The sequence below is a fragment of the Neltuma alba genome, unplaced genomic scaffold, assembly GCF_004799145.2.
Source record: "Neltuma alba isolate B1F8T4 unplaced genomic scaffold, ASM479914v2 tig00000917_pilon, whole genome shotgun sequence".
In the NCBI taxonomy this organism is placed as follows: Eukaryota; Viridiplantae; Streptophyta; class Magnoliopsida; order Fabales; family Fabaceae; genus Neltuma; species Neltuma alba.
The window spans coordinates 62,489-85,555 of record NW_021632256.1 but is presented as its reverse complement, the minus strand read 5'-3'; the positions used below and the strand labels follow the sequence as shown (position 1 = coordinate 85,555).

The 23,067-nt window shown below is 29.4% G+C and overlaps 1 protein-coding gene across 1 annotated transcript; it reads left to right on the top strand.

The window, feature by feature from the left end:
- The first annotated feature begins 12,552 nt into the window (after window positions 1-12,552).
- Window positions 12,553-13,937, top strand: LOC114748325 (putative FBD-associated F-box protein At3g50710). The gene is made up of 4 exons (XM_028936688.1): window positions 12,553-12,906; window positions 13,019-13,246; window positions 13,350-13,496; window positions 13,575-13,937. Exons 1-4 carry the CDS (start codon window positions 12,553-12,555, stop codon window positions 13,935-13,937), a joined length of 1,092 nt encoding a protein of 363 aa, XP_028792521.1.
- Window positions 13,938-23,067: the final 9,130 nt, after the last annotated feature.

Below are 23,067 nucleotides of genomic sequence, written 5' to 3'. Positions count from 1 at the left end.
TTTTTTCCGGATTATTGATCTTCTTTTATAATTAAAATAGCTTCCAATACAAGAAAGCCTGTGACAAAGTTGGAACCCAAGTCTGTACTGAAACGAAAGTGACAGCCATTTTCTAAAATAGTAAAATTATATTTTTCGTATAAAAATTTGCACTCGCAAGAACAAATCATCGCCTGACTGCTTGTAAGGGGAAAGTGGCATTCGCAACTTCGCATTCCGCGGACGTTTTGACTTTTGAGAGACCAGCACGGAACGCGGAGCCGGGGAAATTGCAGTCCTAATATGGAGAAATACTACCTTCAGTCTTTATTATAAAACCCCATTTAACTTTTTATTTAGTCTTAATTATAAGATCTCAATTTATTTTTTCTCTCATATTTATACATTTTTTTCCAAGATAATCCTTCTAATAATGATAGTTCTAGCCAATATACTTAATTAGCAAGGATATTTTAGGAATGACAATACTTATTTATTACAAATAACTAACTTAACTTACTTCCTTAATCTCCTTAAATAAGTCAACTGGGTCTTATAATTAAGACCGGAGGTAGTAAATAATGTCTAGTCCCATCACTTTAAGCCTACAGCTCTTGATCATCTGGCTCAGTGTATTAAAAGTGTATTAAATACTTTTTCTTTTGTTTATAAATAATATTTGCGAATTATCTTAAATTTTTATAACAAATTTTCTATTTTATCTTATTAATTATTTATTTTAATATATAATATATTTATTATCTTATTTTTAAATCATCATTTTTTCCATTCACATATTTATATTCTTTCTCTTTTATAATTTTTTTAGGGGAAATTGTAAAAAAAGACCTTCGAATTGTAAAAACGCAGATAGGGACCCTTGACAACTTCACTTTGGGTTTTGACAAGAATAATATGCCCTGAAGTTGTCAAAACCCAAAGTAAAGTTGTCAAGGGTCCCTATCTGCGTTTTTGCAATTCCAAGGTCTTTTTTTGCAATTTTCCCATTTTTTATCATAATATTTTTTTATTTTTTATACTCTTTTTTACCCTATAAATAAAAATATTTTGAAAAAAATTTTAATTAATTTTTTAATCTACATAATAAAATTAAAAGTTATTTAAAAAATAGAAAGAGTATTAGTTATTCCTCTCAAACCCCAAATATCCATGGTCAAAAAGAAATAAAGTTGCAAAAGAAAAGGACGATCTAATTGATATAAACATTTACTTTGGACAATTCACGACTGAAAAATACCTAAAATTAAAAATTGATCTTATTAAATGTTGAATATCAGCCATTCTATTTTTTCATTTAGGGGGGAAAGACGAGGAGAGGATCGAATTGAAGTAATTAACATATTAAGACCCAATTAGAATAACTTATAAATAATTTTAAAATTATAATTTATGAAATACGAGAACTAGCTATGATCTCTATTTACAAAGCAAATTGAATCGCTCGTAATTGTTTTTACATGTAAATGTGAGGATGGTATTCAGTTCATACCTTCTCAGCACAATATCCAAGACCTTATTCTGTTCATCTCATACAATGACTGAACTCAGATAATTTAGCAATGAATTAAGCAACTTGAAAAAAAAAAATCATATCATAGAAAATATGTAAGATATAGAGAAAACTTCATGCCCGCAGATGCAAAGTATAACATACAATATAGATGTGTGTGTGTGTGTTTTTTTTTTTTTTTTGGGGGGGGGTCTATATGTATGTATAATGTGCTCATCACATTTGGAGGGGAGAAAACAAGAAATTACACGGAACCTAACGAGCAAGAGGCGAAGCAGCAGTAGTCACACCCCGTCAATAGGCAGGCTGCTTCACCTCATCTGACATCTTCTTTTCAGATCTTCATGTAAATTTAAAATTTATTCTCAAATGACTTTCATTATTTTCTTTCCCATAGCCTCCAAAATAGCCTCACCTTTCATCTGCTTTTCAAGATTGATGAGTGGTAATAATAAGGAAAGCCAATCCCTCCCTGCTAGCCTTTTGTCCCCTTCAATCACGTCTCCAAGTAATAAAATATTCTATGTATTTCATCTCTTTTGTAGAACCCCTGTTATATCTTACATAAAAAATCAGAAAAATTACACACAGTCTCATAAAAAATAATTAATTCTAAAAAATCTCTTAAAATCTCCAAATACTTTCTAAATTCTCAGGAACCTCAGAGAGAAAAAAATTAAAATTGTAAAATTACCTACTTGTCCTCATTGAATGAAGAGGTTGTAATTGGCTGCTGTGTAGGTTGTGACTATATACTATGCATGTTATCATTCGGTTGAGTGTGGGTTATAATTGACTTCTGTGCATGTTGTGAACAGCTCAAATATAGGTTGTGACTATATGCTGCGCATGTTGTCATTCGGTTGAGGCAAGTAAGTAATTTCACAATTTTAATTTTTTTCTCTGTGGTCCCTGGAGACTTAGGAAGCATTTGAGGATTTCGAGAGATTTTTCCAAAATTAATTATCTTCTATAGAACTTGTATGTAATTTTTCCTAAAAAATCAGATTGAACATTAAATCAGTTAAAGTAGTGATTTAAGAATTAGTAAGTTAGAGTAAGGTTCAACTGAAATCAAATCAGTCATATTAAAATAATATAATTTAATTAAAAATAACAAAATACAACAATAGTAATAATCACTAATAACAAAATATTAAAAAATACAATAATAGTTTGATTGTAATAATAATAAAATATAACAATATTAAAAATTTTGATCTTTATGATTGTTTAATATCTAAAATTAATAATTATTGATACTAAAACATCATCAAAATTCATTCAAATTCATAATGATTGAGATATTAGAAGTTAAATAAAAAATAGTATCAATAACAATATAATCATCCAAACCGGTTCATTACCAGTTTGCCACCGGTTTGATTTGTAACCGGTTCAACGATTAAACCAAACCAAACCACTAGCTAATCCACCGGTTGACATGCAGTTAAAATTTTTAACGATAAAAGCGAACACTACTCTATTTTAATGCTTTTGTGACAATTTTGAGTCGGTTTTTTTTTACAAGCATGCTACAAACAGTAAAATTATATACCAAAATACTGCAGTTTCAAAAGTATTTACTAATATGCTACACTTAAAATTGTTATTACAAAAAATGATTGTATGTTATTTGATAAAAAGTAAAATCGTTATTGACATGAACGATTTCACTTTTTGACAATTACTTCATCATGCAAGATTCTCTCTGTCATTTCCTTTGCATGTGAGATTCTCTCTGTCATTTCTTTCCTAATGCTCACTTCGGCGCTGCAATCTGTGCGCTTTTATATATTGACATGTTCAGTTTTTGTTTCCTCCTCCTCCTCCTCCTCCTCTTGGTGGTTCATTTGCTCCATTTTCATTGTTCTCTTACTATGTTATTTTTTCACTTTTACTTCCAAACACTTGACAAGCTCTTTTACTGCTGTTGTGGGTATATTGTTTTTCTTCTTTCTTTCTTTTTTTTTTAAAAAAAATTTGCAACTGTGATATAGAATTTGATTTTTCATCCATAATACACTTGATGAGTTAATATTTCATTATTCTAATTTTCAGGAGGTGAGTGGTAGGTTCGACAATCTGGAATATTTGTACTCTTTCTAAAGTAAGTATCTCTTATTTTAACAGCAAAAATATCATCTGTTATATTATTTTAAAATGTTAAAATTTTGGTATAAGCTCCAATCTCTTTTGGTACATGATTATTATTTTTTCTCATGAAAATATACTTCTCCAGGAGTTTAAATTTGACAAGATAAAACTGAAAAATACAAATATATACTCCCTAAATATTAAATCTATGGTATATATTAAGTTGGTTAAAAAGAAAGAAAGTGTTCTACTCACTTCATGTGAACTATTACTTTCATATATTTTTTAGGTAAAATTAATATATAATAAAAAATTGAAATCAATGAAGGGTATTTCTTTTCTGCATTTTATCTTTTTCCTGCCATTTGTTACGTTGCATTTTTGAATTAGTGATAACAAATCATAATATTAGTGTTTTGAATTAAAAATAAAATACTCTCTTCTAGTTGCATTAATTACATTAGTTTTAATATTATTATGTAGTTATCAACACTTTATACCAACATTTCATTTTTATTTATTAGGAAAGAAGGTGAGAAGTTATTAAGAAGGAAATGAAATTTTAAAATCGTTCACTTGAAGAATATTTTTACTCACTTCACAATGACTGATTCTAAAAAAATCATTCACTGAGAAATGACTTTAAAAATTATTTAATTTTAAATGTAATGTATTAATAAATACTATTAAAACTGCAGGATTTTAAAATATGTTTTTACTGTTTAGTCTAAAAAAATTGAGACAATATTCTTCCTGAATAAAAACTTCACATCAAATTTTCACCCAACTCTTGTCTTTATTTCAAACTACGAATACAGAAGGAAGGATTGTGAGATCCAAAGCAACAAATAGATAGAAATGAGTTTACCTAATACAAATAACTCAAGAAACATAAATATAGTTCACGCATGAAATCAAATGCGTTTTAATGATCATTATGATAATTAAGAAATGAGAGAGCAGAGGAGAGCCCACAAGACGACGAGAATAGCAGAGGAGATGGAGGCGACGGAGAAGACGACACAGAATCTCTCGACTTTGCCGGCGGCGTTGGGTGGGGCGAAAACGGCCCTATTGGCAGTCATAAAGGCGGCGCCGACGAGAAGCACGAAGGCATGAAATGTGTGGGGACGACCCCTGAAGACGATGGTCGGAACAGGGTATTCTCCAATGTACTCGTAAGGAAGTTGAAGCAGGCCGAGCATCACCGTGAGGCAGAGTCCGATGACGCACTCGATCACCGTGATACGAGGGATTTTGCCTAAAGGAGTGACGTAGAAGACGTGTTCTTGGTGAATCATTGAACAGAGAAAGAGAAACAGAGGATGGGGTTTGTCATTTGTGTGTTTGGAGATTTCAGCAACGGAAATTTATATCGATGTTAGTCGAAGTGCTTGAGGGGCTACTCCATGGATTGGAAACATCAAAGATCCTTCTTAAAGTTTTCTGACTTGAGAAATAGATGCTTCTCGGAAATTCCGCGGACGAAATCTCCAGGAAACAAGACTGAAAGGGAAAGTACAAAGGGGAGTTCAAAAATGGGTCCCAGTGCCTTAAGAGGAGGAAAAAGTATGTGGGGCCCACCGACCGCGTACAAAAAATACTGACGTTAAATCCTTCAAGTTAATTTGTAAATTTGTATTTTGTTAATTATTATTGTTATTATATTTTATTATTTTTAATTAAATTATATTATTTTAATATGACCTATTTGATTCTGGTTGGACCTTAGTCTGATCCACTGATCCTTAAACCACTACTTTAACTAGTTTAATATCCAATCTGATTTTTTGTCTCTTGATTATTAGAGATAAGAATATAGGCAAGGTTTTTAAGATGAACAAGTTTAAAAGGACTAGCTTCTCAAAATTAAAATTTCAAAAATATTTTAATTTGTTAGACCTGGCTTTTAAAGTGACAGATTCAAGGCTGACCTGCAAGTTTAGGAAAAAAAATATTATTTTTCATATTTCCCAAATTTTTATTAAAAAATAAAAAAACTAATAAAATTATTAATAAAAGATATAAATACGAATAAAATTAAATGACAAATACAAAAAATCATTATATCTAAATATCTATTAATATCCATGAACATAAAAAACATCAATAAAAAAGACAATAACATTAAAAAGTTTTATCAATAGTGCAAGCGTACAATAGACAAACACTGTCATAAATTTTTTGAAACTTTATTATTGTTATAATTAATTACTCTTTTTTCGTAGCAAAAATATCAAATTTTTCTTATTTATAAAAATTTTAATTTTAAATTTTATAGTCTAGCTATTATTTTATTTTAGTTTGAAAAGTATTATTATTGAAACTCATAAATTTTTAATTCAAATTATAAAATCACAAGTTATATAACTATTGTAATATCTTGAATTTTATTTTTATATATTTTTTAAAAATAAATAAAAATACTTTATTATTATAATAAAATAACAATATTTTAATATTTGAAAAAAAGAAGAAGAAAAAAAGGTAACAACTTTTCACCGAATTCGGTGGAAAGTTGGAACGTTGAAAGGAGAAGCAAGACTTTAGGGAGAAGAATTAAATGAAAGAAGAAAATTGAGTAAAATAGTTGGAAAAATGAAGAATAAAAGAGATAATAGCAGGAAGAAGACAACTTGGCATGAGAGAGAGGAAAAGACAGAAAGAGTGTCGGAGAGAACAAGCGAAGCTCAGGTCATTTTGAAAGAAAGGGCAAATTCTAAAGATAATTTAGGTACACAAATATATTTTTTTTTTAATCAAACTCTCATTAAAAATATTTCTTATATCTTTTAAGCTTCCTATTGACAGTATTACTGTAGTAATTAGAGAAAATTTTGATACTTATATGTGATATAAGTATTAAGTTTTGATAAAAGATAACCATAAAAATTTAGAGGTAAATAAGTAGTTAATTTTAATCAGTTAAGATTTGCACATTTATTGGATTTAGTATTTAAATTAATTTTGTTTAGTTGAAAAATTGATATATATGATTTATATCATATTTTCAACGATTAAAATTAAGTTAAATAATTTATTTGAGGTGTTTAACATATTATTAAAATTTTAATCGGTTTAGTTTTATTTATTGAGTGACTGGAGGTTTTAAAATAAATATTTTAGCTAAAAAATTTATTATTTATGAAATATATATATATAATAGTTATACCATTAAAGTTTTGATTAGATTATTTATTTAAATATTTGAAATATTATTAAACTTTTCATGGTTTGATTTTAAGATTTAACTTTAAATGAGATTTTTAGCATTTAAAATATAATAATTCCATATTTGGAAATTTTGAAAAAAAATCCTTTTTATTAAAGTAAATAATCCAAAGGATGTAAATGAATATTTTAGCCTGTTAGAAAAATTTATAAATTATTTCTAAAATACTTAATTTTAGGTTATGAGAGTTGTGGGAATTTAGAATAAAAATTAAATTAAATTAGAAATCTAACTAATATATATATGCTTAATTAATTAGCTTATATTAATATGTTGTTATTAATTGTGTAAATTAATTATTGATTAAGCAAATGATTGATCTTGTGGTAATCTTTTTTATTGCTTTGGCAAAAAGTAACCACTTTCTGCTTATTATATGTGCTAATATGTTGTTTGTGAGTATTTTGCTATTTTAGAATAATATTGTTATTTGGAACTCAAGTAGATATATTATAACTTTTGAGCTATGAAAATTATCTTGTGAGATTTTTAGAATTGTGATGGAGAAGTTTAAAAAAGATATATGATCTATATCTTATGGATTATATTGAGAAATGATTGAGACCTTTTTTTGCTATAATGTGAATGATTGGTTGTTATTTGGATTTTGGATTGAGCCCTATCCTATGCCACCATTGGTGCACATTAGTTGGCTTCTTTTTTCGTCTCTCATAATGAGAGATAGGTCTTTGTAGCTTCTTATTCGTCCCCCAGAATGAGAGATAGGTCTATAGGTATGATTGATCCCCATAGTGAGGGATGGATTTATGTGGCTTATGTGCTAGCCCCATAGTGAGGATTTGGATGATTGAAAATATATTTTTGTGGATATATATTCATATTTCTCAAGAATTAATAATTGTCTCACTTGACACCTCACGAGCACGTGTTCGTATGTGTAATGAGTTAGAAAGTCGGTTACTAAAACGTTTGTCTCACCCATGGTTTTACTATCTTCAAGTGATAGTTTAGGTGCTGACCCATCAAGGAAGGCTCTGGAGGCATAGTATGCTGTTGTAGCTTATATAGCATTCCTGTTTTTGTTCTATGTGTTGATTTGTTACATATTGCTACATAGGGCCCATATATTTTAATACTGTAAACTAATACTTTTAATTATTACTATTTGATATAGGGTCATTGGAAGGCAAAAGATATTTAAAACTTTGAAAATTACATTTTTTTTTGGTAGTGTTGACTTTTGACTAATGGGCTCTGTGACCTATATTAAAATGATTTATCAGTTCATATATTTGAAGGTATAAGTGTGGTTTGGGCTAATGGTTGAATGATATTTCTGGACTTTAAAAGTTCAAGGTTCAAGTTAATGATTGATGTTTCTTCTAATATAAGTTTATTTCTTTTAGTCATGATAGCGATTTTAAAATTTTAAGATTTCTTCTTTTCTATCAAGGTTAATCTTTTGAATAATTTGTTGGATTTAATTTAAATGGGTTTCGAAAGAATAGCTGTCACAACTATAAAAATACTCTCTTATCAAATATATATAATTTAAAAATACCAACACATATAATATAAATCAACTCATTATTAGAGTCTAAATTAACCTATTTTTTAAAATTTAACTGGATAAATTATTATCTAAAACTAAATAAATCAAATCATTATGGAAAATTTAATTTGAAAATAATAACAATAAAATATTCACAATATTATTAACAATGTAAAAAAATTTTAATAATATTAGAATTACACAAAAAAATTTAAAAAAAATTATAAAAGGGTCCAAAATGGGCCAATTCTCCGCCTTGCATGGCCGGCATATTTAAACTTTCGGTCCTGTAGGGCCAACTTGTTTAAGTCATCGCTCCTATAGGACTGGCCCTTTTAAGCCCATTTCTCATCTGAAGGAAAAAATTTTAAGCGCGGTCTTACAATTTTCAAGCTTAAATGGATTCACCTGACAGGCTCGACCTATTTTCTAGGCTCTGACAATTATCATTTCTTTTTTTTTTTAAAGAACATAATCAATTTATAAGTTGTCTTGAATTTTTATAATAATTTTTCCATTTCGTCCTATTAATTATTTATTTGATGCTTAATATATTCTTTCAATTCTATTTGTAAGTTATTTTTAATATATTTCACACAAACAAAAAAAATTAAAAAATTTATCAACTTTTATTTAAAATTCAATAAAATTTTAATTTTATCCATATTTAATACATATTATATTTTATATAAATAAAGTCAACACAATAATGAATAAAAGATAAAATAAAACATCCGTGCAAAAATTTTCTTTCAATACCTCATAAATAAGACCAAAAGACTCTTCTATCTATGCACTATAAATAGGATCAGATGAGTATTTATTATCTCATTTCTCATATCATCATCTCTCCGTGACATATTCTCTCTTTTTTTATAATTTTTTATTCTCTGTCTTTACTTTCTCTCTCTTGAATAGAGATATTAAAAAAAACCTTTAATTCACTTCTATCATATTTCATATAGACGTAGAAAAATATTAAATTTTATTAACTTTCATTTAAAATTTAATAATTTTCTAATTTTATCTCTATTTAATATATATTATATCTCATGTAAACAAAGTTAATACAGAAATAAAAAGTAAAATTATACATTCAAATATAATTTTTTTTAATATCTTATAAATAGGATAAAAAATATTTTTTTTTACTTTATAAATAACATCAGAGGGCTATTATCTGTAACCAATTCTGTTCATTGTTGCCCACAAAAAAAGACGATGGAGAAATGAGTACTTGGCAGACGAATGGGGTGTTTAGATAAGATCAAAATTATAGTTTCAGAAGTGTTTTTACGGTATAAGAAGTAAATATGTGGAGGAGTTTATTTCGATTTGCAGAATATTACTTCTGAAAAGTGATTATTGGGGTATCCAAACACCCCTGAAAGCGTTTTGAGCACGTTCACCAGTGCCAATATTAATTTAAGTCATGAGTTTTAAATTCTCAGTGATTGATTCTAACGCGGGTATTTACTTACTCCCTCCTGTTTATAACATAAGTAGCTCACTTAATTTAAAATATAAGTAATATGAAATGTAAGTTTATTTGTTAATTTTGTCTTTATAATTAATATTTAAATATAATTTTTTGTGTTTTTTCCTCTCCTACACAATCTCATTTAATATGGGTGAAGTTGAAAAAAATTTCAATTTGAAACAAATTTAATGAGTTCACCATCATTCTTTTGTTATTGATAAATTGGTTAAAATGACTTATATGATAGATTAGAAGACATTTTTTTTAGTAGCAAAAAGCATGGACCTGGTTACAGTGCTTTTCAAATAATGAGTAATATAAATCGTCCAAAATAAATATAAGTGATTCAGATTTAATATTTTTTTATTAATTATTTTTAAATAAAAATAAGTATTAAAAAAATTAGAAGTTAAATCTGTCTAGGTCAAATCTTAACCGTTTAAATATGATGCAATTAGAGCGCCCAAACTCATTTCCAAAAAACATATGGCAACTTTTTGAAGCCGTGGCTGCCTTTCGTTCATACGAAGTCCAATCACTCAGTTTTTGTCAGCAAGCGCCAAGACACTCTTTATAATTTATTTCTCTTATCCATGCTACTCTTTCTGTTATTAATATAAAACTCATTTAATTAATTTGATTAGATTAAAAAAATTAGATAAATTAGTTAATTATAAAAAATATGATATATATTTTTAAAGTATTATAATTATCTTTCTTAATACCCCTCTTCTTCTTTTACTTGATTATAATTGAGGAAGTATCCATAAGGATAATTTAAAAAAAATTGATAAATATGAAAAATAGATCTCATATTTAGGATGAAAACTAATTCAATAATCAGGTCTTATAGGAGTAATAAGTTTGATTTAGCTACGATAAAAAATAATAATTAATCTGTCTACTCTGTCAAACTTAATATTACATTAATTATAAAATTGTTGGCAAAAATTGTGCAAAAGATGCAAATAAGAAAAATTATTAAATACTTTGCATATTACTACTCTCAATTCTTTATATAAAAATTAGTTGACTAATTTAAATAGATTAAAAAAATTAAAAAAATTAATTATTCGTAATAAATAAATATTATTCTTTCAAAAACGTCTTTATTAGTTAAATTTCATTTCATGAAATATTTAATGTGTACAACTATTAAAATTACTCTTTTTAAAAAAATAGATAAATATAAAAGATAAAATAAATTAAGATCTTATATTTAAAATTAAATTTATTGTTACACTAGCTCTTATTTGATATAATATCAAGCTGGATTTATATTTTAAAATAAGTGAAGTTAAAAAAAGGAAAAAAAACAATTAGAGGATAGGAAAGTAGAGTCGGGAAAACGGGCCGAGCCCGTCGGGCCGGCCCTTTTAGGCCCTGAAATTATGAGGGCCGGGCTTGATATTTTTCTTTTAAAATGAGAAATAAGCCCTGGAGGGCCGATGGCTTAAAAGGGCCGGCCCTGGAGGGTCGCGGGCCGGCCCTTTTAAGCCCTTTTATAATTTTTTTTATTTTTTAAATTTTTTATATAATATTAATGTTATTAATTTTTTACATTGTTAATAATATTTCAAATATTTAGTTATTATTATCATTTTAAAATTAAATTTAGTTTTAGACAATAATTTATCTAATTAAATTTTTAAAAAGTGGGTTAATTTGGACTTTAATAATGATTTGATTTATATTATATGCGTTGATATTTTTAAACTATATATATATTTGATAATAGAATATTTTTAAACTTATATAACTTGTGATTCTATAATTTGAATTAGAAATTCATGAGTTTCAACAACAATGTTTCTCTCATTAAAGTAAAATAATAGTTAGATTGCAAAGTTTAAAAATAAAATTCTTATAAAAAAGAAAAACTTGATATTTTTGTTATGAAAGAAAAGCATACTTAGGAAGAAAAATAATTAATTATAGTGATGATGAAGTTTCAAAAGATTAATGATAGTGTTTATTTATTGCACAATTACATTATAGATAAAACTTTTAGATGTTGTTATCTTGTTAATGAATGTTTTAGATGTTCTTAGATGTTGATGAATATTTATATATGATAATATTTTATATTTGTGACTTAATTTTATTCATATTTATGTCTTTTATTAATAATTTTATTGGTTTATTTTTATATTTTTATAAAAAAATATGATAAATATAAAAAATAATATTTTTTCTTAAACGGATCAAAAGCCCGCGGGTCGGCCCTGGCCCTGTAGTTTAAGGGCCGGACCTAGCAAATTGGAGTATTTTTAAAATTTCAGCACTGGAAGGCCGGCCCTTTTAAGCCCGCCAGCCTTAAAAGGCCGGTCCTGGAGAGCCGGGCCGGTCCTGATTCCCGACTCTATAGGAAAGTGACTGCCCTCTTATTTAATTTCAATTTCCAACTTCCAACTTTCCAAGCGCCTATGATAAAAAAATATCCTTCAGGTCAAAAGTAAAAAATAAAAAATAAAAAATGTCCCTTCGTCGTCTGCATTTTCTTTCTGAAATTGTGCCGCGTTCAGATGGCACATGACTCAAAAAATTATTTCTCTGCTCAAGCATTTATTGATGAGATCATCAAGAGTCTACACTTATGGTAACTGGGATCGTTGGAGGGGGGTGGGCATTGTGATCTTCAACTAATTCCGTTCTCCTCAACCTTCGTGCCTTGCCCGTCAAAACCTTCATCGGAAAACCGAAGAGAAGTCGAAAACACAATGAGCGACAGGACTAGCAACCTGCCGGACTCGTTGCTTCTCCATATTTTGTCTTCTAAATCTCTTCAAACCAACGATGTCGTTGCGACATCCCTCTTGTCAAAGAGATGGAGATCTCTTTGGTACTCCATTCCCAAGCTTGAGTTTCACGATGCACTCTCATGTAGTTATGAATCCTTTCTTCAATTTATAGACGCTACCCTCATCTTGGTGGATCTGAAATCTGTCAAAATGTTCTCTCTTCTGTGTGACTCTCATGATCTGCCCCCTCATAAGGTTGACATTTGGGTTAACGCTGTGCTCAAGAGCAAACTTGAGTATCTGAATTTATGGTTTAACAGTGAATTTGGTTCTGTAGTTAAGCCGTTGCCCTCTACCATTTTCAAATGCAGCACCATTAGGATTTTAAAGTTGCTTAGGGTGAAGTTGAGTAAACTTTCTACTGTTAATCTGCCATCTCTTAAAGGCCTTGCATATGTTGTCCGTTGAGTTCTCGGATGCTGAAAGTTTAGAAATGCTTCTTTCTGAATGTGTTCGTCTTCAAGAATTACTGCTACTGGATGTGGATTTACCTGATTATGAGGATACGAAGCTGGACATTGGAAGGCTTCATCACTTGGTTATTGCAGATGTTCCAGAAGGTCTATTCCAAATAGATGTGTTCTTCAATGTTACATTTCTAAGCTTAAAGGAGGTAATCAGTGACTTATCATGAGTAGTTTTTTCATTCATTGTCTAATATCATATTATATATCCTTTTTTTTTTAATTAATTTGGTCCGGTCTTTGCTCACGCAGCATGATTTTTCTCCTGATGATCATGATATTCCAACATTTTACAATTTGACCCATCTGGAAGTTGATTTATTTACTCTGAATGGGTGGGTCAATATGGTCAGCTGTCTCCCAAGTTTCCCCAAGCTTGAAACTTTCATAATTCGTGAGGTTTGAAAAATCAAATAGAATCTGTTTTTTACTTTCCCCTATTTGGTCTTCTAACTTGCAAAACACTTGTGTGGCCAGCAAGATTTTATGGGGGTGGATTGGTCAATGGAACCAAGTCCTGATGAAGTTCCTCCATGCGTGTCATCTCACCTGAAGACTTTCGCTCTTAAGGGCTTTGAATTCTTGAAAAGTGAGTTTCAAATTGTAGGATTTATATTGAAGCATGCAATAGTATTGAGGCCTGTGATCATTACGACTGAAGATTATGATTATCCAAGCCCAGAGGCTGGGAGACAGGAATTGCTGGGGATATTATCGTCATACCCCAAACGTTCCCGGAGTTGTAAGCTTTTTGTAGATGTTCCTGCCAAAACCATATATCAGAAGGTGTATAATAAATTAGTTGAAGAAAAGGATTTCAGTTACTACTTCGAATTTTAGCTGGGATCTTATTAGATGCTGTTTTCACTATTACATGTATAAAAGGCTTATTTAGCTGCTTATCTTGGGCTGAAGGAGCTTTTTGAAAATGTAATTAAGCAGGCGTTGGGAGCAATGCTTAGTTGAAATCTGAAAGGAAGAAAATGTATTCTCTGGGAAGATGTTCCTGCATGTTAAAAGTTTCAGATGATTCTATGAGGGACCAGCTGTGACTCTTCTTCGAATTTATTGTTTTTGGTTCCTTTATTTCTAGGCTTAATTCATGATGGTCTTTTTGGCCTGAATAATTCATTCTTAGATAAGCAAGCATTGTACAAAATTTAGCAGAACAGCCGAAGAACAGAACACATCAAAATAAATAGAGAAACTAACAGGACTTATGAGTCCCAACAAAAGACCAGGCTAGTCCCAGCAAATTAACCAATGCCCTCTCCATCGTGCCTTCCATCCTGGGCGAACAGGTTGCGTGTAGAAACCAAAGAGCCAGCCGCATCACGAGAGGCAATCGGATAAAGATGGTGGTGTTTCCACCCACTCCAGAGAGTGCATCTTCCTGCGCAGGCAAACTGCCAAATGATGCGTATGGAAGAGGAGTTTTGTTTAAGACTTGCATAAAATATACTTATAAATACATAATAAATAAATCCAAACAGGTACTAAATCAACAAGACGAAAGTAACTTGGAGATTGAAGGTTTCATGTGTCACGGCAAAACTTTCAACTCAATTGCCCGGGCAATATGTACCTAGTAGACTGAATATTAGGTGTGTCATATCCTAGCGCTCCATCCTGATTCTATTTTCAAGACAGGATGTATATATGTGTGTGTCCCATCCCAGTCCCACCACTATATAAATTTTTTCATGTCAAATTTAATAATTTATAAATTGATTTGGTTTTAATTATATAGTCTGCAAATTCTGTTTAGATTATATGATATTATTGTTCAGAGAATTGCAATAAAATCATTCACCAAAAAAGAAAAAAAGAATTGCAATAAAATCCCATCATGACAAATTCGCAAATTTTAGAGTAGGTAATAATAATTTCTAACCTATCATTTATGGCCTGTTTGGATGCTCTGAAACCGTGGTTTCAGAAACACTTTTCCGCAAAACGAAGTAACCTCCTCCACATATTTACTTCGTAATCCGTAAAAGCACTTCTGAAACCATGGTTTTGTTTTTATCCAAACACTCCCTTAGACTCAGTTATGTTCTTTTTTCAAGACCTCGTTACAATTCCTTCCTGTTTTTGGGTAGAGATTGAGTTTTTTCTTTTTTGCTTCAATATTGCAAAAAATATGTTCCTTTGCTAATTTTCAATTACTACCAATTTTTAACCAATAATTATCCTTTCTTTCCTTATACATCTTATATTTAGAATTGGAGGTAATACTTAGGAAAATTTTCTTATATTCTAATGTCAAGTTTCCAATCACACATAGTCATATGTTCTATATTTTTTCATGTGTGTTTATAATTAAATGATAATATTTTAAAAATAAAAAACATATTTATTTGTGATTGGAGAATTTAACATAAAGACATAAGGAGCTTCATGTAATATTGTCCATAATCTCAACAGATGTCCTGTTTTTATTATAAAATACTTGATAGAATATTAATTAAAATTTTTTCAATATCATTTTTATTTCAATTTTTATTTAAATATGAGTCAATGAAAACTTATTTAATTCTTAAATAAAGTTAATAATTTAGCCCTCTTTTTTTTTTTAAAAAAAAAAACTTCGATGAGTGTGGATGGAAAAGAGTACACTCTTACTAATGACCACAAGTATGAAAAAATTACAAAACAATGATGCATTTTGGCCAACCAATGATGCGGTATGCACCATCAGGAATGATATTTTCGTCTTATCTTATTTTTATGGTAAAAGACCTATTTAAGTCAGCATTTCAAACTAGTATTCTTTGTTATTAAAATTTACTCCCTCCATAAACATTAATTTCTAGGTTAAATTATACAAAACCCCCTGAACTATGGGCCAGTTCCCTTATATTTGAAAGTTTAAATTCAACCCATCTGATCTTTCATTTTTTTATTACGAACAACTTGCCGTTAACTCAACGTTACTTTTTTTAATGAAATTTGTCAAGTCAGATCAACACAAGACACCTCGCATCTTACGTGGCATCTTACATGACATCCCATCTAATATAATCATTTCATAATAATTATATTATTTTTATACAAGGATTAAAATGTCATTTTATATTTAAAAAATCCCTCTTAGTAATTAAACATCTTCGATGAAACGCAACTTTTACCTTTCAATTCTTATGAAAGTCTCACACCGCTAAAATGAAACTTTCAGCCTTGTTCAATATTTCATGGTCAAAGCTGGAAAGCTGGGAGTGGACATCTAGCTCGCAATTAGCAAAAAGAAAAGGTGAACATCGATCATATTTGTTAGGCTATGATTTTTTTTCTTTTGGCTTTTATAATTCTATGGACATAGAGATAATATCCCAATTTTTCTAGATTCTCACAGTAGCAGAAACTGAACACCCAAATTGATTTGAACAGGTGCGAATTTTTTGATAGTGATATTGGGCAGCTATATTTATTTTTTAAAAATGTTGATGAAGGGACAATAGTAGAAGTTAATCAATGGTTGCATCATAACCCACTTGAAGGATCCAAGAGTAGAGGTGCAAGGAATGAAGAGGCACAAAGTGAATCTTATTGGGATGGACAAGTGCAATTTGATTATGATGATAGTGAAAAGTTGGAAAGTCCAACTAGATTAGATAATGAAGGTCAGCAAATAGAAAGATAATCATTTAATGAGTTTAATGAAAAGATAGATTTTAAAAGACCTATCAATCTTCAAGTTGGTAACTTCAAAGTTTATAGGTAAGCATTAAAGCAATATGCCATTTGAGAATGGCATTGAGTTCAAGTATATAAAAAATGAAGCATCACGAATCAGGGTGAAGTGCAAGTGCAATTATGGATAGGTTATACATGCATCAAGGACTCATGCTGATGGGAAAGAGAAAACAAATGGGTGACTGCAGGTTGATTGTCAAATAGATACATTGAACATATTAGAGACTAACTAGACTAGAGTGTAACAACATTCGCAAATCAAGGGTGAAGGGATTATAATGTTGAAATTTCAAAATTTTCCGCATATCAAGCAAAATGAATGGCATTAAAAGTGTTAGAAGGTCGTGATGCAAAGCAACTTGCCAAAGTGTATGCATATTGTGGAGCAATAATGAAATTTAACCCTGAAAGTATAGTGATAGTTAAGGCACAAGGGTCACAATTTAAGCGACTATATATGTGTCTCAGTGCATGTAAACAAGGGTTTGTAACTGCATGTAGGTCAATTATATGCATAGATGGTTGTTTCTTGAAAGGTAGCTTTGAAGGCCGCCTTCTATTTGCAGTTGGAAAAGATGCAAATGAGAATATGTATCCTATAGCATATGCCATTGTAGAATCTGAGTGCAAGGGTAGTTGGAATTGGTTCTTGAATTTGCCATTTGAGGACATTAGCTCATGTAAAGATAAAAGATGGATCGTGAGGTCAAATATGCAAAAAGTATTATGCTTATAATATATTTATTGTATTTTTATTTTTCACTAGTAATAATTCATTATTCAATTTTTATAAATATATTTAATTAAATTGCAAGGGTTGCAAGAAGTGCTCAAGGCAATGAAATGTGAACATAGGTTCTGTGTTAGGCATTTGGGTGCTAATTTCAAGCTTAGATATAAAGGAAAGAATTTGAAAGATGACCTTCGGAATGCATATAGGGCAACAATTAGACAAGAATTCAACCATCATATGAAATGACTAAAAAAGCTTAAACCCAATGCTGCTAACAGGTTAGATAAGTATGATTCTAAGCTTTGGAGTAAGCATGCATTCTCAACAAATGCCAAGTGGGACATTGTGCAAAATAATATTGTAGAGACATTCAACTCTTTTATATTGGTTGCAAGGGACAAGCCAATCATCACAATGTGTGAAATAATTGGAAGGATGCTAGTGAAGAGGCTAGTTGCAAAGAGAGAAGGCATGGGGAGATCTCAAAATGCAATATGTCCTAGAATTATTAGTAAGCTTGAAAGAGCAAAGGATGACTCTAAGAATTATATATGTTATATGACAAGTGATGGGCAATTTAAATTGTAAAGTCCATTGAAGAGGGAGGTGGTAGATCTTAAGATGATGACTTGTACATGTAAAGCTTGTGATTTGACTGGGATTCCTTGTGGGCATGTTGTTGCTGCAATTTATCAAATAAGAGGAGTACTTGAAGATTATGTTTCTATATATTATAACAAAGATTTATTCATGAGAGCTTATGCTTTAGCAATAGGTGCAGTGCCTAGTGAAAAATATTAGCCAAAGTCTACAATGATTCCCTTGAAACCACCAAAGTATAATAGGCCACCTGGTAGATCCAAAAAAAGAAAAGAAAAGGAAAGCTCCGGATGAGCAATAAGACCCATAAAAAATAAGTAAAAAAAGAGCTACCACAAAGTATGGCAATTGTAAAAAAATGGGTCACAATGCACAGGGTTGTAAGGCTCCTCCTAATCCCAACAAAATAGTATATAAGAAGAAGAAAAAGAAAAACACTACATCAAATCAAACAGAATGGACACTTATAATTTTCTTTAATTAGAAAATTTGATTTACTTTACATTCACATGCTTATATTAAATAGAATAATGACTATTCTTTCATTATTTATTGTAGGACAGTTGGCCTCCTAATACTCAAGACTCTAGTCCATTCTTACCATAAAGAAGAATGAAGTCCCCACTAATTAAGCACCAATGAATGTTTTCTATTAAAAAAAATATTGTAAAACTATTTTAATTAATTTTTCTTGAAATAACTTAGCATTGATGATATACAAATATTATTATCAATGCAAACATTTAAATAGTAATTTTGTATTAGAGGATTACTTTTGCCAATATTTATAATTTATTAGCATTTTTTGTTTTTTTTTCTTCAATTAGATATTGAATTTTTATTTTTATATTTTTTGTCAACATAAAGTTTTAAATAACATTTTTATTTTATTTTTACCACATAATTTTTAATTAATAAAAGATTTTCAAAATCTTAATAAATTTATTAAGATAGTAAAATAAGATTACAACATTGTAAAAATGGTGCAATGAAAGTAATGAGTTGGTTTTGATGAGCATTAAATAGGAAAAAAAGTAATGGAAGTTTAGTATTAAAATGTTAAGGGGCTCTGTGCAACCAGTTTAAAGTTCACAGGTATTTTATAAAATTAACTTAGATGGGATGCCATGCAAGATGTCACGTAGGATGTGAGATGTTTTGCGTTTATTTGACGTGGCAAATTCCATTAAAAAGATAACGATGAGTTAACGATAAGGTGTTCATTATTAAAAAAAAAAAAAAGATCAGGGGTTGAATTTAAACTTTCAAATATCAGAAAGGTTATATGCAATTGGTCCATAGTTAAGGGCATTTTGTATAATTTAACCTAATTTCTATAAGTTAAATGGTGTTAAATTTGTCCACATGGTTTTAACAAAGTTAATGTGCTTAGGTGGAGGGAAAATTGTCTAGTCATAAAAGTGAAATAAAAAAAGGGAAAATAAAATTGTCTCTCCTTTTTCTTCACATATCCACGTAAGCTATAAGAATACCAACTCATCTTACTCACTTATCAGATCACATTCTTGGAATTTAACGCTGTTTAACTTACAAGGCTAACATTTATAGACCGTGTCAATTTCAGGCATAAAAAAAGGGAAAATGACAAATAAAAAAGACTGAAATTGGGATATCCCAATTTAAGAAGCTAAGTGTTAGAAATAACAAAAAGGAAAGTTATTTCCAAATTAAAATTTTAAAATTCAGAAAAAAATGACAAAGGATATCCCTTTTGTTTTTTTTGAAAAAAAGGTTCAACCCCTTGCCGGCAGTAGGCTACCACCGACCACCGGTGTGGTGGCTGCTAGTAGAATTTTTTTTGTGACATGCTTTTTTTTGGTTATGTTAGAAATTATTTAAAGAAAGTGGTGGAGTGGGATTTGATCCCACTATCCCTTGAACATTTAGGCTAACAAAAAAGAAAATGACTACTGGATCACCAATGATTTGTTAACCTCATAATGCACAATATATATATATATATATATATATATAAGTTGACTCTTTTACTAGGGTTCTAATTCATCACAACAATTTATTTGAAAATCACAAATCATGCTAGGAATATAACAAGTCTAAATTTGATATTAACAAAGCATTTTTTTTACTGATACATAATAGGAAATAACATGTGTATTAATTAAAAATGACAACAATTTATCTGAGAATGATAATTCTTGATTAGGAAATGACAAGTCTTGATTACTTGATTACAGTTTTTGTTTTGAATTTGTGCTGTTTTTTCCCCCTAAATGATTTGGACATGTCAAATTTATTTAATTATCTATAAAGGACTATATTTGACTTTATTTTGATGTGCCCTCTCCCCATAGTCATTTAGGTATAAATATTGAAAATCCTATTTATGTGTGTGACAGGCATAGCTAGTCTAGTTACAGTCAAGACTTGTTATTTCACAATTAAGACTTATCATTCCCAAATAAATTGTTATCATTTTTAATTAATGCACATGTTATTTTCCGCTATATATGTATCAGGAAAAAACGCTTTGTTAATATTAAATTTAGACTTGTCATTCTTAGAAAAATTATTGTCATTTTTAATCAATGTACATGTTATTTTTTTGTTATGTATCAAGAAAAAAATATATTGTTAATGTCAAATTTAAACTTGGCATTTCGCAATCAAGACATGTTATTTTCAAATTAATTGTTGTCTTTATAATTAATGCACATGTTATTTTCTGTCATGTATAAAAAAAAACATTTTGTTAATATCAAATTTAGGCTTGTTATTTTCCAATCAAGACTTGTCATTTTCAGATAAATTGTTGTCAGGACTAGACTAGCTGTTGAGTAAACTTTCTACTGTTAATCTGCCATCCCTTAAAGCCCTGCATATGATGTACGTTGAATTCTCGGATGCTGAAAGTTTAGGAGTGCTTCTTTCTGGATCTGTTCGCCTTCAAGAATTGCTGCTACTGGATGTGGAGTTACCTGATTATGAGAATACGAAACTGGACATTTATGGCACTGGTTCCAGGAGATCTATTAATCCCATGCAAGCGTTTTCTAATGTTACATTTCTATGCTTACAGAAATGTAAGCATAATTAATATACAAATGGATTTGATTTTTATTTTGATTTTAAATATAAGATTCTAATTTATTTTATCTTTTATATATTTTTTTTGAGGTAGTCTTGTGACAAGAATAATTCTAACTAATATATGTGATTAATAAGGATGTTTTAAGAAAGATAATATCTATTTATTACAAAAAATTAATTTAATTAATTTTTTTTAATCTATTCAAATTATTAAATTAGTCAAGTAACTTTTATATTAAACTAAAGACATTAATGACCAGAGGTAATATTATATATTCAAGCATTTTTTATTTTGACTGATCTTTGCTCATGCAGCGTCATTTTTTTCCTGGTGATTATGATATTCCAACACTTTAAAGCTTGACCCAACTGGAGGTTCATTCAGGTCAGAATGGATGGAGTTCGGGTGTTACCCCAAGCTGTACAATAAACATTCAGTGCGGCAAGGTTCTTAAGAGTCTGTTTGGTTTGAGGTGAGGGAGGAAAGGATAAGATGGGAGAGGTTGGGAAAGGTTTTAACGTTACCTTATTTGATTTGATTTGAAAAGAGAAGAGGGGAGAGATATTTAACGATCTATTATTTGGTTTGAGCAGGGAGGGGAGGTAATAACTAATTTACTATTATACCCTTTTAGTTTATATTTTTTTTACCTCTATTTTGAATAAATTAATTTACACATTATTTCGAGTTGAATAATTCATAAAAATTCACTCACATATCAACGTATTTATGTGTGTATAAAGGAATTGGTGCAGTGATATTTATATCTAATTGATAAAATAATTATTTAGAAAATCAAATTAACAAATTTGCTCTAAGCGACTTGATTTAGTATTTTTTGGGTAGTATTAGTAAGGTTATTAAATTTTTTTATTTAAACTTGGTTGCAACAAAACTACCAATAAATATTAAAATCTGATCAAATTTCACATCTTGGCTTCTTTGTTATTATGAAATTAAAGATTTTCCAATAATATTGGCTTTTTGGCTGCTGTTGCGACCAATGAATTAGCGTGGAGGGAAAGTGGAAGGGAATTGATAGCAAGGTGAGAAGGGCGCGACGGTGAATGAGCGTAGAGTTTGAGTCTTGGCAAAGATGGAATATTATAAAATATATGAGGGCAAATTAGTCACAAAACTTGCCTCCTTTTCAAAAAACTCCAAATTTAAAGGAGACCAAAATGAGGGAAAAAGAGTAGAGGGGAGGAGAGATTTTGGGTTCCCCCCTCTAAAAATTCTAACCAAATGAGGGGAGGGGTTCATTTTTCCTTCCCTCCCCCACCCTCTCCACTAACCAAACAGGTCCTAAGGGGTTGGATTGATTCATAGAACTAAGTCTTAATGAAGTTTCTCAACGCGTCTTATCACATCTCAAGATATTCGCTCTTTGTGGCTTTGAGGATATTTAGATAAAACCAAATCATAGTTTGGATAATAGTTTCCGGAAAAATAGTTATTTTTTAGAATAGATTTTGAAAGAATAGATTTTGTAAAAGTGTGATTATAATAAAGTGAGAGTGTTTAGATAGTTGTTATCAGAAGCACTTTTTATATATGCGAATTAATAAAAAAGACATAAATTAATATGATAATTACATAAAAGATAAATTTTATAATATATTTTTATTTGAAGTAATAAATTTGTTAATAATATTTTTTTGCCAACATAATAAATAATATATAAAAAATGTAATTAATAAATAGTTAATATGTGTATATGTATTTATAAAATATAAGATTAAATATATTTTCAGAAAAATAATTATTTTTTTGGCCAATAGAAAAAAAATCATTTTGCATTAAAGATTTTAAACATGAAATCTTATAACATTTTTTCACAACTAGTATTTTTAAGAACATACTACCTTCAA